The sequence below is a fragment of the Neomonachus schauinslandi genome, chromosome 6, assembly GCF_002201575.2.
Source record: "Neomonachus schauinslandi chromosome 6, ASM220157v2, whole genome shotgun sequence".
In the NCBI taxonomy this organism is placed as follows: domain Eukaryota; kingdom Metazoa; phylum Chordata; class Mammalia; order Carnivora; family Phocidae; genus Neomonachus; species Neomonachus schauinslandi.
The window spans coordinates 27,384,128-27,400,129 of record NC_058408.1 but is presented as its reverse complement, the minus strand read 5'-3'; the positions used below and the strand labels follow the sequence as shown (position 1 = coordinate 27,400,129).

At 46.5% G+C, this 16,002-nt stretch overlaps 1 protein-coding gene across 6 annotated transcripts in view; it reads left to right on the top strand.

The window, feature by feature from the left end:
- Positions 1 to 15,018, top strand: part of PPP1R12B (protein phosphatase 1 regulatory subunit 12B) — a 201,962-nt gene extending 186,944 nt beyond the window's left edge. For 4 of the 6 annotated variants that reach the window (XM_021682713.1, XM_021682712.1, XM_021682710.1 and 1 more), the window contains 3 exons: positions 2,397 to 2,450; positions 3,658 to 3,708; positions 14,387 to 15,018. In XM_021682713.1, coding sequence (XP_021538388.1) covers positions 2,397 to 2,450; positions 3,658 to 3,708; positions 14,387 to 14,473 — 192 coding nt within the window. In that variant the 3' untranslated portion in view covers positions 14,474 to 15,018. Of the gene's footprint in view, positions 1 to 2,396; positions 2,451 to 3,657; positions 3,709 to 8,938; positions 9,074 to 14,386 lie in introns of those variants that run through there. The other 2 variants (XM_021682711.1, XM_044915917.1) reach the window with 1 other exon arrangement.
- Positions 15,019 to 16,002: the final 984 nt, after the last annotated feature.

Genomic DNA, 16,002 nt, shown 5'->3' with positions numbered 1-16,002 from the left:
AATTTTGAAAGCTGAACTGAGGTAAAAATGACTCTTCACTGGGAAGGCATAAATGAAAACCAGAGATGGCTAGTTGTTCTGGCCATATGATATAATCCAAAAGCAAAGCCTAACACGCTAGGATTATCCAGTACTGAATACATGGGACTTGGGGGGCAGGGGTGGTCAAATACCTCTGAACATCTTGCAGCAACCCCTCTGGAATGGGATGGGCCAACACTTGGAAGACAGCAGGACAGACTGCGTGGGATTTCAGCAGGACAGCCAGGACACCCACATTCTCTAGGGAAGGGCTCGGTCAGGTGCACAGGGGATGGCCTGGCCTGTGCCTGTCCGTTTGGAAGAGGCCTCCCTCCGCCTGGTTGGAGTAGCCGAACGTGGCTCTTCTGCTGGGGATCTGTAAGGCACAGATGACAGCTGAGCATGGAGTGATTCAGTGCGACAGGAAAAGTGGGTCTCAGCCCAGGAGAGCACACGCACACACGTGCACGCACACACACAAGGCACGGGTAAAACTAAACAAACCTCAAGGGCTCTGCCGGCCCCAACCTGACTGAGCCAGGTGGAATGTCTCGTTCACAGCACACCCGCAGAAGATCCCTGAGGCCGACTTTTATTCTGAGGAGTGCCAAGAACTGACAGTGATTAATTAATACAGATCTGCTGCTGCTTCTCATCAGGAATTACTGGGGCTATTTTACAGAAAATTGGGGAGCAGTCATGTGAGGAACCACAGGAAGACCCAATTTTACCTGCTCCCCCACTCTCTCCAGAAGCACTCTTCTGACAGCACATTTCTTGACCTTTAGGGGTTCTTGGCTTTTCCACCAGCTCATGCTTTGGAGCAGTGAGCAGGCTAACAAGCTGCTGACATTGACTTGCACAGAGGACACTGGAAATAAAATCAGCCTTGCACTACGGAAGGGTTTACTTTCTAGCCAACTGCTTTGCTGGGTGTGTCGGAATATACTTCGTTTTGCCAAATACAGGTGACTAAAAATTAGGAGAAACAGCAGTGCTACACACCAGTTCTCTGCTGTTTACCCCAAGTGGAGCTGTCGGGCAGGGCAGAGAGGAGGAGGGCCCATCAGCCGCACACGTTGTAGGGAGCCCCTTACCACATGGACATACACGACGTCTTACATAAAAGGTCCACCCTAACCCTAAGGGGGTTAAGATTTAAAAAACAAGTCAAAACTAGTTCTGTGTAGAAGTGAACTGGTTAAGGTCACTCTGTAGAAGTGACAGCTTCTGTGCTTCTCAGGCTGACCAGGACAGAAACAAGCGCCAGGATCTACTTCTGCCTTTTTTCTTTTCCTTCCGCTTCATAGTAGATTCAGTGAAAGGCAGATGGCCCTGACCTTCAGAATAGAAGGTGAAAGCCCAGGACAGGAGCCAGAAATCAGAGTTTTACTGTTAGTTCTAGCTATTCCTTAATATTCTGAAGAAAGAAACGTCTGCTAGAAGACCAGCATACTTTCTATATTTATTAAAGGTTGCTTGTGCATGGTACTAGGCAAAATAAAAATAATCACCCTGTATTTATTAAATGTAGTCTATTAAATGTAAGAAATTTTACAGTGCTAAGGCCAAAAGGAACTTTAGGTTCAATTCCATTCCCTGTCTAAGAGTCACTACCTGAAGTAATTCTACTTGTTAGCTCTGGTGGCTAAATTTTTTTGGCCCTTCTGTGACATTTATAGCAAAAGTCAAAGATGTTCTAAAAGAAAGTTCTAATCTTTTGTTCAGGTTAAATCTTACCTCACCTGGAAGCTCAGTATACAAAAGAGATAAAAGGGGAACTGTTCAGTTCAAAGCAGGGCAGATGGCATGAGTGAGCTCCTGAGAAGCCCTGGAACCCACCCACACATGCAAACCACTGCTTTAAAAGAGAAACGGCATAAGTGCCCAAAGCAGAAAGAATGAGTGCAAAGGGATTGCTTAGAAGAGTGCCAGCGACTTAGACCTTCAAGTTCCTGAGTCTCTAGCTTTCAAAGAAAAAAAGCCACTTTTCATTTCCTCTGGGTTGTGAGATTACTCACAGACCAGGAGAAGGGAGGGGTGGTGAGGCATAAGAAGATAGTTGGCGTTAAAGAGCTAGCAGGGGTTTGTGTGTGTGTTGTGGGAATGTCTTTGCACTTGTGACTGTGCTAAACTTCAAGAAACACCACTACTGCCTTCTACTCCCCGATGGGAATCCTGCAAACTTCAGAGAGGGAATCATGTCAGGCTTAGAGATCTGTCAGAATCTGTTTGCTAGGGACTTCTGCCGCAGTGAGAGCCTAAAGCCCTGACATCTATTTCTGGGTGTCTGACGGTGAAGCTGAACCAGACCGGGCTTCCTAGTGACCCTCAGACAACCCAAGTGACCGTTGTTTCTCTTCAATTTGCACTAGCAGAAACAAGAGAAGACCTCTGACCGATCATCAATGCTGGAGATGGAGAAACGGGTATGTGTGTGTTTCTTTCCCCCCTCTGTTTCATCTGAGTTTCTCTGACTTTGTTGTTCACGCCAATGGAAAAAGTTCGTCTTCAGAAGGCGGGAGTTCTGCCACATTCCATTCCCAGCTTGATAATAAATTCTTTTTGTGTGACTCTGGACAGCAGTTTGATTGCTAGTCCTTTTGGCTTCTTCAGATGCTCAGTACTTTTCACTTATTCCAGTCTTAGGGTGGGAAGGGTCCTTGGAAGGTCATCCCATGCACTGGTTTGGCCTATAGGCAGAACTGCACACACACACATACCTACAGTATATTTTGGTTTACTGTAAATCAGCACACACGTACACACCCACGACCAAGGTCTCTTTACCCTTCCCATCACCTTGAACAGAAAGGAAGTTTTCAGCAGGACCCTCTGCCATTGATTTAGGTCTTCTGACTTGAAGTATGAGCCAGCAGAATCTTTCCCTCACTCTGACTGGAGGTGGGGAGGGGACGTTCCAGTTCAATTGCTGACCTCCTCCTGACTGCATTCAGAATATTTTTCTAGGATTTGACATTCTTGGATTGGGAAAACTCAGATTTATTGATGAACCCTCGCTGTGATTTGACCCTAGGGGTATAATATGTTCCCATCTCTCCTGTTTAATTTGGAAAGCAGCGAAGTTTTACATTATATTTCCTTGGCCTATAACAAAAACTCGGTATCTCATCTAATCTAAGAATCTTTAGAGTTCAGGCTAAATCAGGAGTGGGTTGCTGGGAGAGAGATGGGTTCGGGGGAAGGGTGCTGTTTCTTCCTAGACAATGAAGGCTACTTCCCCACTCACCATCTGCTCCCCATCATGGGAGAAGCAGCTCCTTAGGAATTTGAGGGGAGCGTTCCTGAAGATAAGGATGCCTTTTATTAATAGAGAGCAGGGGCCCTGGTCACTTGGAGTCATTTGAAATATTCCATGAGATCTTCAGCTTACACAGAATAGCCAGAGTACCCTGATGCTGCCATTTGTTTAACTTCTAATATTCTGATGGGAGATTGAGGTCCTGTGATTTCTCTCAGTGAAGTAGTGTCATCCCACGGATCAGATAGTGCTTAGTCTCCTGCATGAGGTTTGCCTGAGAGGTGGCGCTGCTGATCACACGTCAACCGGGAGGCAGCATTTTGACTCCCTTCTAAACCCAGTAGATGTTCAACAGTCTCCTTGTTTCTCAACAGGAGAAGCGAGCCTTGGAGCGGAAAATGTCAGAGATGGAGGAGGAGATGAAGGTATGGAAAGATCTCCTTTCTCTCTTTGTGTGCCCGTTCCCCAAATGCCTGCCAGGACTGGGTGATTGAGCCTAGGCCCACCCCTCCAGATTTCACCACACACTCCACCCCCTCAAGAAGAAAGGATGTGTGAAGAGGAGCCGAGCATCTCTCCTCAGCCATTTCATAGGCCCTCTCAGATCACACAGCATCCCCTCTGGGCACCTTGCAGCCCTTCTGAGAACCAGTGCTGCCTCTGGTTTAAGTGGGGGGAGGGGGGAGGTATCCGCAGACTGGAGACAAACCTAAGTTGAACTTCTAAGATTTTCCAAGCAGTAGTTTCACCCTCAGGGGCTGGATGGAAACCCTAAAACAAGGGTCCCAGCTCTGCAGGCCTCACATGAGGTGCCTGGGGAAGCCTGAACGCGACCAGAGACTTTCCTGCCTGGTGCGCCTCCCTGTCTCAGCCCTTCACTGGAAGGAGCACAGTTTGAGTCATTCTGCAGCAGAATGCAGATTAATTCACACGTCGATTTCCTGCCCCAGCCCATTTCACCTGAAATACTCAGTAATATTCAGTACTCGCCACTAGAATCAGCTCATGCCACCAGTTACACCTCACGGCTCACTGCTTTCCTCTCTCCCTTCACCATGCCCTGCAATGACCAGCATCTCCATTAGCCACTTTAATGAACAACTGCCATCCTAGGCAGCAGCTTTGAGTGCTGAGAACTGGCAGTCGACCCAGAAGAGTCAATTCCCTGCTGTGGAAGAGGCCTGCAGAGCAGTAGGGAACATAGAGCTGCTCGGGGTAGCCACCTGGGGATGATGTGGAGCATCTGAGCCCTGCAAGTGCATGATGCCACATGCCCATAATCACCTAGCGCTTGCTCAGCTTCAGACTTTTTTTTTCCTTCAAGGATCTTATTTTACCAGATGTATGATACAAAGCATGCATCTGGTGAAACTCCGGTTTCTTTACCTGCAAACCAGAAGCACTGGGGTAGAGGCAGATCTCCAGGACTCTTGCTCTGAACAAGCATCCCTAATATGCAATTAGAGCACTTTAGGAGAGACATTTATTATTACAATGGCCAAAAAAATACATAGTTATTTACTTAAAAAAAACTTCTCGGGGCCTGACAAGGTCCAAGTTTACGCAAGATCCAGTGCTCATAGTCCTGTTACTCTTTATATAATTCCAGAATGAGGGAGATGTGCCCTGCCCTTGAGTTCTATAGTCACCATTCCAAGGCCGTAACTGATCGCATTCATATAGAATTTCAAGCAATACCTACTTATATCTCCAAAAAGTGGCACTTATATCTTTCAAGTTGATGTAAAACAGCAAGCGTAGAAATAATTAATGGTTGATTCTCCTATGATAAAAACAGGATGACCCAACACCCTTAGCTTCTCCATCTTCTGGTTTTTCCAGATCCACCTCACCTACCGCACAGAAGTATTTTCTATCATTTAGAGAAGTATGTTAGTAGAGCTAAACAGTTCTTGATGAATGAATATCCACAGCCTTTGGTTGCACTGGGGGCTCCTCCATTTCTGAAACCCCTTGAGTGATACCATCTGTACTCTGCTGTTAGGCAGCTGTCAGTGATGCTCCTTAAGGAATAGCCTAAATGCTGATCAGGAGCATGTAAACGAGGCCAAAGCTGGTGCCTTCTAATGAGTACCCAGGAGCTCAAAGCCAGCCCAGACCCACTAGTCATGGAACTCTGCACCACGTCTGCCCAGGCCCTCGCACAAAGACCCAGAAAGTCTCCAAGTGGAGCAGTTGAGGTCCTTCTTTATTTCCATTCCAATCCTAAATTGCCAGGCATGAGAGCCCCTTCATTGGTTCCAGTTGCTCTCAGTTCTATGGTTTGAGACAGGCTTACATATTTCTTTCTCCCTATCCTGCCAGCCTAGGATTTCCTAAACTAGGTCATGAGTTCCTTTCTTTCCTCAGTAGAGATCATAATACATGAAGGTGTTTGCTCCCTCAGCCTTAAGTCGTTTGCCAGCCAACTTCAAATGTTTAAATTATCAAATGGAGCCAGATCCTGGCTGTTTAGACCTCAAAAAATAGATACACCAATTTGAAACTGTTTTTTGTTGTTTTTATTTTCGTTAAAAAACGGACGCAGTCAGTTGCCATTATTCTCCATTACCAATTGCAAAGCCATTTGGAGAAGAAACACCTGCAAGTTCTAAAGCCCCTAAACACCCTTTGCTCGGATAAAGCCCAATACCAGGTTCACAAATCATCCAGCTCCCCCTAGAGGACAAAGGGGAAGGAACATACAAACTAGTAGCCAACGCCAACTTCATTTGTGTCTGTACCTTGAGATAGGCAAAAACTTCAGATATATAGATACAGACATCATAAAATTGATCTCACTGGCCTTCAAGGAGTCTAAGAAGCTGCTCAGGTAGCTTTCAAGTCCTTCATCCAGGCTACAGTTTGTGGTAATCAACATCTTGGGAATGATCAGTGGTCAAAATCTCTGTTCTAGGCAGCCAGTCCACTGCACAGGTAACTGTCTTATCGAATCTGGGACCCAGTAGAACTAAGGGCCAGTTAGCCCCCGTGCCTGCTGCATATTTGGTTTATACAGATGCTCAAACCTCTTGGAGCAATTAGTAGGGAGCAGGTTGAAGTTTGACCTCCAGTGAACTCCAAAGATCCAGTAGGTGCTCAAGGACAGAAAGTGACTCTGGTGCCTGTTTTTCTGATTCTGGCAAATAAAGTGCAATGGTCAGATGAAATGGGGAACCCTGAGATGGGCTCGCCCAGATGTACGTGGGGCCTTGTGCTTGTGACATGGGTTGTGTCTTTCTGGCCTTACAAGAAAGGTAAGTAGGGGCGCCTGGGTGGCTCAGTCGTTAAGCGTCTGCCTTTGGCTCAAGTCATGATCCAGGGTCCTGGGATCGAGCCCCGCATCGGGCTCCCCGCTCCGCGGGAAGCCTGCTTCTCCCTTTCCCACTCCCCCTGCCTGTGTTCCCTCTCTCGCTGTATCTCTGTCAAATAAATAAAATCTTTAAAAAAAAAAAAAAAAAGGTAAGTATTTATGAGTTCTCCCCAGGACAGACTGCACTCAGATCCTGGATTGGAGTAGGATGGCGTGCCAGCCTCTGACAGGCATGCATGTCAGCGTGAGCTGTGTGAGGCTGCACTGGGTCTTGCCCCCATCAGACCTGATGACGTTCCTACTGCATCCTCCATTCAGCATTGGCCTCCTTCCCAGACCTTCTTCCTGCCTCTCCCAGGTCCTTGCATGAGGGGCCCAGCAGGCACTCCCCTTTTAGATTGCTCTTGGAATTTTTATTTTTACTTACTCTGGAAATACCACTAGCTGATCCTGCCCTTGCCCACCCTGCTCTGTGCCCTGCCCTCCCCTCCATCTTGCTGTGCCTTGTTTTCAGTACTGTTTCCTATGGAACATTCCACCAGATTATTTCCTGCCTCTCTCCCTCATGCTCATAACTTCCAAATTCTTCCACCTCGATCTGCTTGTACTCACATGTTAGATTGAATCATTTTCATAGTTCGTGTCTTTAATATTACTCCCTAGGAGGCAAGGACCACTTCGTATAATGACAATGATTATGTTGAAAGCTTTGGTCCAATGTCAACTCCAAAGAAGGGTGAGAGCCAGGGACTTTCCATTGGTTCTTATGTTTGGTCCCTGCCCATTTCTTTAAATATTTCCATATGTTGCACGATGATTTCCTCTGATCTCAGTCCTCTCCATGGCCGAGATGCTTGCAGAGGGTAAGGAGCATTGCCTGGTCCTTACCCTTCAATGGCTACATGGAAGTGTTGGGCTGCTCTGCCTTTTTTCCAAGGTGCTCATTCTCCCTCTTTGGGGAAAGAGATATTCAGCAGTTTGTCTCTGCTTGTTTTTCCTTTTCACTGTTTTTTCCCCTTCATGCTGCCTTTCATTTTCTTGCTTCTTCGCTTCCAACTATAACTCCACTAATCCTTCATTTCTGTCCCTCACATCCATGTGGGTATGAGAGACTTTCTGGTTTGTCATCACTGTAATCCATAGGATTTTTCATCTTCATCTCTGAAGCCCCATTTGCATAGTAAAATCTTTTCCTCCTCCCAGAGAGCTCGGTTATAGGTCAGTACAGACGACTACTTAGGCAAGGATAGTAACCATAAGCAGACCTGTGATATAATGCCATTTATTGAAGTCTTTAGGTCCTTTATGGGCTATGAGGTATTAGGAAGAATATCTGTGGACTGATTATTCTGTCCCATTTGTAACACTTAACAAATAGTGAGGTCTGAACTAGTAAATCAGCCCAACCAATTCCATTATCTTGGACATTTATGATTTCTCCAACTGTTGTGCACAGCTGTAATTTTCATAGTATGAGTCTGTATGTGAACACCTCCAGGCAGCTGCCTGCCTCTTTATGAGCTGGGACAAAGAGAGCACAGTTAGCTGTGAATTTCATGATGCAGTTGGTCCTATAGCAGGTCAAGCGCAGGTTAGCAGTTCTTGGATCCTGGAACAAGCATCTGGACTGCAGTGGAGAACTAGCAGGGTTAATGAAGCATCCTACAAAACAGGTTAAAGGACCGTGCAGACAGCTGCCAGTCTCTGATCTTGTATGTGCCCCTTCAACATTCTAAACAGTACATGCCTCGTACAGAAGATACTTAAACAACAGGCCCCTCTTTTATTTTCCTTGTTTCACTTTTTTAAAATATGAAGTAAGAGAAGGACCCAGAAAAAAAAAACAATTAGGAGTAGGGGGCCAAGTATGGTGCAAGATGAGAGGAGGGAGAGAGAAAAGGGCCTTAGCTGGATTTAGGAACACACAGAGTCCTCAACTCCAGGACCCACTGATGATGAAGAAGAGCCCCTGAGGCTATGGCTCAACTATGCTAAATCAGTTCAGAAGGCCCCAAGCCACACAGTGGGCTGTCATTCTCAAAAGCGATCCACATGTGCTATTTGAGAGCGTGGTGGTTGTATTCACATGGCTGACCTGCAGCATAGTTAGACCTTAGCCAAGAATCGCAGGCCCGGCTCTCCCCCTCGTTGGTGCTTTTCTCCCTTCTCCCTCCCCTCATCCTGCACCATTACTCCTGCCTTTCTCATTTCCTTTCTTGCATGCCAACTAAAAACAAAAACGAAAAGTCACGTGATTTCTTTGTCCTACTTTTATCTCTTCTGGTCTGTCTTGTCTCTCTCTCTCTTGTCTGTATGTCCCCTCCATGTTTCACTCTCTACAGAACCTCCACCAGCTAAAACAGATTCAAACCTTGAAGCAGATGAACGAGCAACTGCAGGCTGAGAACAGGGCCCTGACCCGAGTTGTGGCCAGACTCTCGGAGTCCGTCGAGTCCTCGGAAACCCAGGAACTCTAGTTCTTGCCCCTCTTCTCCACCTCACTTCCCTCCTCCACCACTCCAGGCATGTTCACTCTTCTTGTTGGACCCAGAAGCCCTGTGCTCATGCCCCTCCATCAGAGCCACAGTGTGTGGGTGCCTATAAATGTCGGCCATCTGCAAATGGAAAGAGCCAGGACTGAGACCACAGAGTGAGACATAACAGCCTAGGTCAAGGGAGGCAGTGGGGGAGTCCTTGCCTGGGCTGGTGGTCTATTTGGTAAGATCACCACATCACCTTCTCCTCCCCTGGAGGCCAAATGTGGATTTGCTCACTCGGCTACACATAGTTGTACATAGACGTACGCACGCACCTGTGGATGTGCAAATTTCTTTGGTGGCGTCATTGCCAAACTGAGATTGAGCTTTCTCAGTCAGCAGCAACCCAAGTGCAACCTGGTTGCTGGAGCAGTTGGGGCTGGTCCTGGACTCCAAATTGTTGTTGGGCCTGGGGTAACCAAGGGCAGGGGTTCTCAACCCTGGCTGGGAGCTCTTAATGTATATAATGCCTGGGCCCACCCCATCCCCCAACCCCCCAAATCAGTAGTCTGAGCTGAGACCCAGGCATCAATATTTTTTCAGACTTCCCCTGTCGATTCTTTTGTGAAACCAGGGTTGAAAATGGCCCTTTGCACACCAGACAGAACTAAGTCTTCCACACCTGACAGCATGCTAGATGGGGACGACTAGCGCTGAATGCTAGAGCTCCACCACCAGCACCAACACTGTCCATCCCACCATTTGAGTAGAATTTGGCTATTCTCTGCCTCCCTTCTGCAATTGTCTTTGCATCCTTCCCCCTCCTTGGGAGGCATCACTCTCATTTCTGTCACAAATCTCTGGGCCCTAGGGATGTGCCCCCTCACCCCCACCCCTAGCCAGTGTGTGGGCTGTGAGGCAGACACAGCCTGGATAAATGAGACCCTCACACATTAGGGAAGCCAGACCTTCCCTAATGGGGCTAGCTTTGCAAAGGAGATGACAGTCATTGGAGCAGAGAGCAGGGATTCATTCTCAACTGAGAACCGAAAAATATGGTTCGTAAACTGGAGCCTTTCCCTGGATGTAGGTCTGAAAGACAAGCTCACGGATAAATTGTTTTCCCATCCCACAGTAGTGTGATGGGGTCACCATTGCTGAGCAGTTTCACTCTCTGAAATGAGTTTTTAATTTCCAGCAACAATCTAATTAGTCCTGACCAATGCCTGTTCTTTTCTCTGCCTATTTGCTTGTGCCTTCAGGATCAGTAGCTGGCAACTAATGCCCGCTAGATCTGAAGCGCCCAGATCACCGTAAGGGCTGAGCTGATACCCTGCTGTAGATGCTGTCACACACAGAAGGGAGATTAAAAGGGAAGCGGTACCACAGCCTGGCACCAAGCAGCTTCGTTACCCCACTGCTCAAGTGCCGTGTTAGGTCCAAACTCCACGCTTTACAGTAAGCCTCAGGGTTACTGGAAAATTTGACAGGGGTGAACTAGGGACCCACAAAAGATGTCCCAGTTATTTTTCGTTTCCCTCTTTGTGCAAGATAGTATAGGATATAGAGCAAAACTAGATCTTGTGCTTTTGGTAGTTAGTAACTAAAGTCACGGTTGTCATTTATTAAGGCCTGTGCACAGTACCGTATATGCTTTTTCTCACCTATTGCCCAGAGCAATCATTTTAACATATGGGAAAAAACGAGTTACAGATTAAGTAACCTGTCCAAGGTCATTCAGAGAGTAAGTGGTAGAACCAAAATTCAAACCAAATATGTCAGAGCCCAAGCACTCAGCCACTGTGATATTAGCTGCCTGCATATTTGGCACAGAGTTTCAGCCATTTGTTAAGCATATGGCCTAAATGGGTGCAAGAAGAACCTATTGAACGACAACAGTGTGCCCCCACCATTGCAGCTGAGGGATAAAGGACAGCATTCTGCTTTCTCCGCGCTCTTGACTTCCCAAACAGCCATTTACCTACCAAAAGATTTTGCCCCTGTAAAGAAACCATTGCATAGCATATGACCTGCTGTAATAGATCAGCAACCTGTGGCCCATCAGTATGGCCCATGAGCCATACAAATAGTTGGGGGAAAAAAATCAAAAGAATATTTTGTGACACATGAAAATATATGGAATCAAATCTTGATGTCCAAAAATAAAGTTTTATTGGAACTGAGCCATGCTCATTTGTTTACATACTATCATTTTATGTTCCTAAGTACTTTTATGCCACAAGAGCAGAGTCGATTAGTTGGAACAGAGACCACATGGCTTGATATTTATTATCTGGCCCTTTACAGAAAATGCCGACCCCTACCAGAAGGAAAGATGCGATAACTAAGCCAAACTGACAGTGTGGCCAAGAGAGTTTGCCCTGCCTTTTTGTTTTTGTCTTGTTTTTAAATAATCCCCTAGAGAAATCATCTTATCTCAGTGTGTCGTGCAACCCACTTCCAACAGAATATATAAGCAGTGGGACCTCCTCCCCACTTCCCAAGTAGTCAGAAGCAAAGCAGCCTAGGCAAGACTCATCCTGAGCCCCCATCACCCTGTGGCTGGCCTTTTCCTTCCCGGGTCTCCACAGCTTCAAGACCCTCAGATCCTCTCCCTCTTCAACACATTCCTCATCAAAGGCTGGACGAAGTCATGTTTGGGAAAACATGCACTTAAATTTTATTTGTCCAAGATACCTTAACATCACACTGTGGTGAACTGGAAATTTAGAAGTTAAGAAAGCTGACCTCCAGGGGGTTGAAATGATAAAGCTTTGTTAAACCTCCTACTTCTGTAGTGCTTCCACATGTGTTCTTATTTAATCATTCTTTAACTTGAAGTGAATATCAGATAACACTGTTCATTTCCTCCTCTCTCTTTTGAGAGTCAAGTTTATGAGACTGTTTTCCCCCTTGATTTCTACATTCCACTTCTTGTACTTTTTGACACTCCCTTAAGATGTCAGTTGTAGTATATTGCGGCTAGGAAATTGCCTTGTCCAATTTTTTTTTTCTTCAAAGAATTGAGTTCTTAATGTGGAAATAAATCATCAAAGCTCAACGAGTTGTTTGTACATTTAAAAATCAGTTCTGATTTGATGAGCTGCTTGCCCGGAAATAAAATCCAATGACATAGATAGCTTCTTCCCTGCCTATGGAATCCTATTACAGAACTACAACGTTCAGAGTCTCACTGATACCCAGGCTGGCTGTGGGACCCAGCATGGGGCATTGGAGAGCAGATGGGACGGTGAAGCACTGCGGGGCCATCCTGGCTGACTTTTTCTAAAAATCTTCTTGGGCTGAGTTTCTGAGCGCACACTTCTGGTAGTCAAGGCCACGGGGATAGAGGCACGAAAGAGAGCAGCCAGAACAGCTTTGATTAGGTTGGAGGTAGGAGAGGCAGGATTAAAGGACCAAAACTTTATTTTGATACTATCTGGATTAAAATCTTTTTAGTAAAATTTGTAGATTACCTACTCGCCATCCCACATTCATGGGAGAACTCACAGTAGTCGTGAGAATCCTGAGTATTGCAGAGCATATTATGTACGTCATCACACTTCCACATCCGGTACCTCCTGGGGCCCTCACAGAGTCCCGACTTGATGAGCGACCAGGGCAGAGATGATGATTCTTCTTTAGATACAAAAATGGAAGCCCAGACAAATTGAGTGATTTGCTTAAAGTAATAGAGATCATTCATGACAATGACAGTGCTGAGATTCTGGACTTCTGTTTTTTTTTTCCAGCCCCACACAACCTCTGTTGTATCAGGCACACATGGGCTCAATATCAGCTTTGCCATTTAATAGCTGGGTACTTTGGACTGGTTATGAAAGTCTTCATTTCCTCATTTGTAAACATAAGGATAACAACTGTTTCACAGACTCATGAGGTGCTAATGAGACCATGGGAGTGAGAACCTCTAATACAGCGCCTTCCACAGTATGGATGTTCAAGACTATTTTCTTTTTGTTCCCTTAGTACAAATCCCTTATGTCTCTGTGATGCATATATGTGTGCATACACATATATATATGTATAATCTACATCCTCCATAAGAGATTAAGGAAACAAAAATTCTGTTCTTAAGGTGCAGTTAGATCCCACAAGGGGTTAATAGCAGAGCTGGAACCAGAATTAAACAGGCCTCGTGACCTCCGAGCCCAGGCCATCCTTTAATGGCGACCTCACCTGCTGTTAGAGTCCTGTAGGTTTGATGACTAAAAAAATCAAAGAACGTTTGCATTGAAGAGATGAGATTTCTGTAGCCTTCATGGTGAAGATGTACTTTCCCTCTAACCTAAGTCTCCCTAAACTGCCAGCAGGGCCCACACATAAACTATCCCCTCAGCAACGTCCCATCATGGTTTTTTAGATGCACAGCACACCGGTCAGTGTGCCTGTTCGCATATAAAGACTTGGCTATCTGGACTAGGGTTTGGGCTGCCAGTTTTCCCTTGTTTGCATGTTGACCAGCACTATGTGTCATGTTCCAAGATGGCAGAACTGATAGAATTGAAATCTCTATTCCCCCGTTCCCCAAAGCACCTATTTCCTGGATTTGTAACACTATCCCCTAAAACTGCTGCTAAGGCCCCCTAGTATCACATGATAGCTACCCACAGGGAGCTCGGGGTGAGAATTAAATACATGCCTAGTGCTCACTGTGCATCACAGCCATGCAGTGACCGAATCCGTAAACTCCCTGGGTTTTAGTGGTTGAAAGTGGATATGTGTAGTATGACCAGCAGGAATTTAGGTGGATTTTATCACAGAACGCACTAGGAGGATCTTAAATCATCTTGTGGGTGTGACAGCCGAGTTGTGGCGCTTTCCCCTGCATTCCTGTTTTTGATGGGATGTGAAGCAGTGTCTGTCCTTAACTCTTTTAGTTGACCCAGTACTGCTTTCTCAGTTTCTCCTCTGTGACCTCACCAGCTCACTTTGGCACTCTCCTTAATTTCTCCAGACTAGAAGTGAGTTCAAGGGCTGGAACAATTATAAACAGTTACTGACTCAGGAGGATGAAAGGATACATGGTGTGGAACGTGAAATAAGACGTTATTGCTAAATACGCTAGTTCAAAAGATGGAGGTGCTGTGGTCTCCCTAAATATGAACATTACCAACTCAACAAATAGGAAGAGTCAGGGAACTTTCATCCCTGAGAGAAAGGGTAGTGACAGTCCACTGCATAAGCTGCCTCAGAACGCCTTGCTCATGGGCTGGCCTGGCCTGGCCTGGTCAGGGAGGGTAAGGAGGTGATGATGCTAAGCTCTAACACACCTTTCCCTCTGTCACCCTACAGGTGTTAACAGAACTGAAATCCGACAACCAGAGGCTGAAAGATGAAAACGGTGCCCTCATCAGAGTCATCAGCAAACTATCCAAATAGACTAGGCTCCCGATTTAGGAGGGAAAGGGCAGGATTTGCTGCCCCTACCCCTCTTCTGCAGCCATTGCCTTCCAACCAAAAGAAGTGAATGTTTTGGTGGAAGGATAACGTCTTTCTGACCCTCCTCCGGTCACCTCCTCTGCACTGTACATTTCCTCTGCACTCTCAGTGCCCTCTTCCTCCCATGCCCCCCACCCCCTGAGTTTTATGACAGTTTTAACTGAAGCATGATTGTGATCATTCGAGCCATCTGGAGAAGGCCTTGGGGAGTACACCAGGCTCAGCTGTGGACCCCAGCTTCCTGCTGCTCAGCTACTTGTCCACATTGGATTTGGTCCAAACATGTAAGGCCTCTAGCCAAACCAGTACCCCACAGCCTTTTCCACTGACCCAGTGTCCTCTGATATAGGTGAGTCTTACGGTGGCCATTCCAGGATCCTGTCTGGGATGCCAAGAGAAACAGGATGTTGGCATAATCATCGGACGGCCTCTAGAGCTATGTTTCCATTAGATTCCAAGGTGACAATGACTCTGCATTGAAGGTCTCTGCTAGTCTGCACCTCTCAGGTACTGACTTTTCTCTGACTCCTTGCTGGTGTTACTGTTACTTTTTCTATCAACAACCCAGTAACATCCCTGATTAGTCTTAATTCCTATTCTTCCTTCATGCCTGGCCCCCTTCCCCGGGGCTCAAATGACCCTGGCTTCCTTTATTCCTTTCCTTTCTATCCTTCTATTTTCCTTTCTGTCTCCCCTCCACCACCTTACCACATGGTGTAAAAGCTAGAACAGAGCATCTGACCTCACTTGTCTTTGGCCATTATGGAAAATCATTTCTCCTGGGGCGCTCTGGAGACCAGAAGAATTGCCTTGGCGGCACCACAGGCCCTCTTGCCGAAAAGCCAGACCCTGGCATAAGTGCCAGCCCGCTGTTCTCACCTCCCACTTGTTTTCCCTACACAGTGATTTTCTTTATTAGAAAATCTGGGCTCTGAACACCCCATTCTGCCTCACCTCCTTTTGACCTTGTTTTCCTCTCTTCACTCTGGCACCTGCTCCTAATGAGAAAGGAAGTCCTTGTAAGGAGGCATGAGAGCTGGGGAGGGTGGATGGGTGGGAAGCGGACCAGGGAGTGGAAGCAGGTCGGAAAGACATATATGGTGTAAGTAGAGTATCTGGGGACACTTGCAACCTTGTGACAAAGAAGATAGAAGATAGATCGTGCTGTGGTAATGGTGGTGAATGTGATTATTTCCGGTGGCTAGATTTAGGGGAGAGACATCTGTTTTCTTAGAAGCCAACAGGAGAAATGACTTCTTGTTAGAGGTTTGAAGTGATGAGATCCTCCCAACCCATTGATGAGAGTCACGGAATCTTAGAGTGGCAAAGCCCAGAGGTCATTTGGTTGAGCGTTCTGTTGTCATGTCACAGGGACCCCCACCTGCACCCCACTGCCCCAGCTCTGACCCACAGTCAGGTAGCCGTGCATTTATTCCTCGAAAGGTGGGCGACTCTAATAAGCAGAAAGC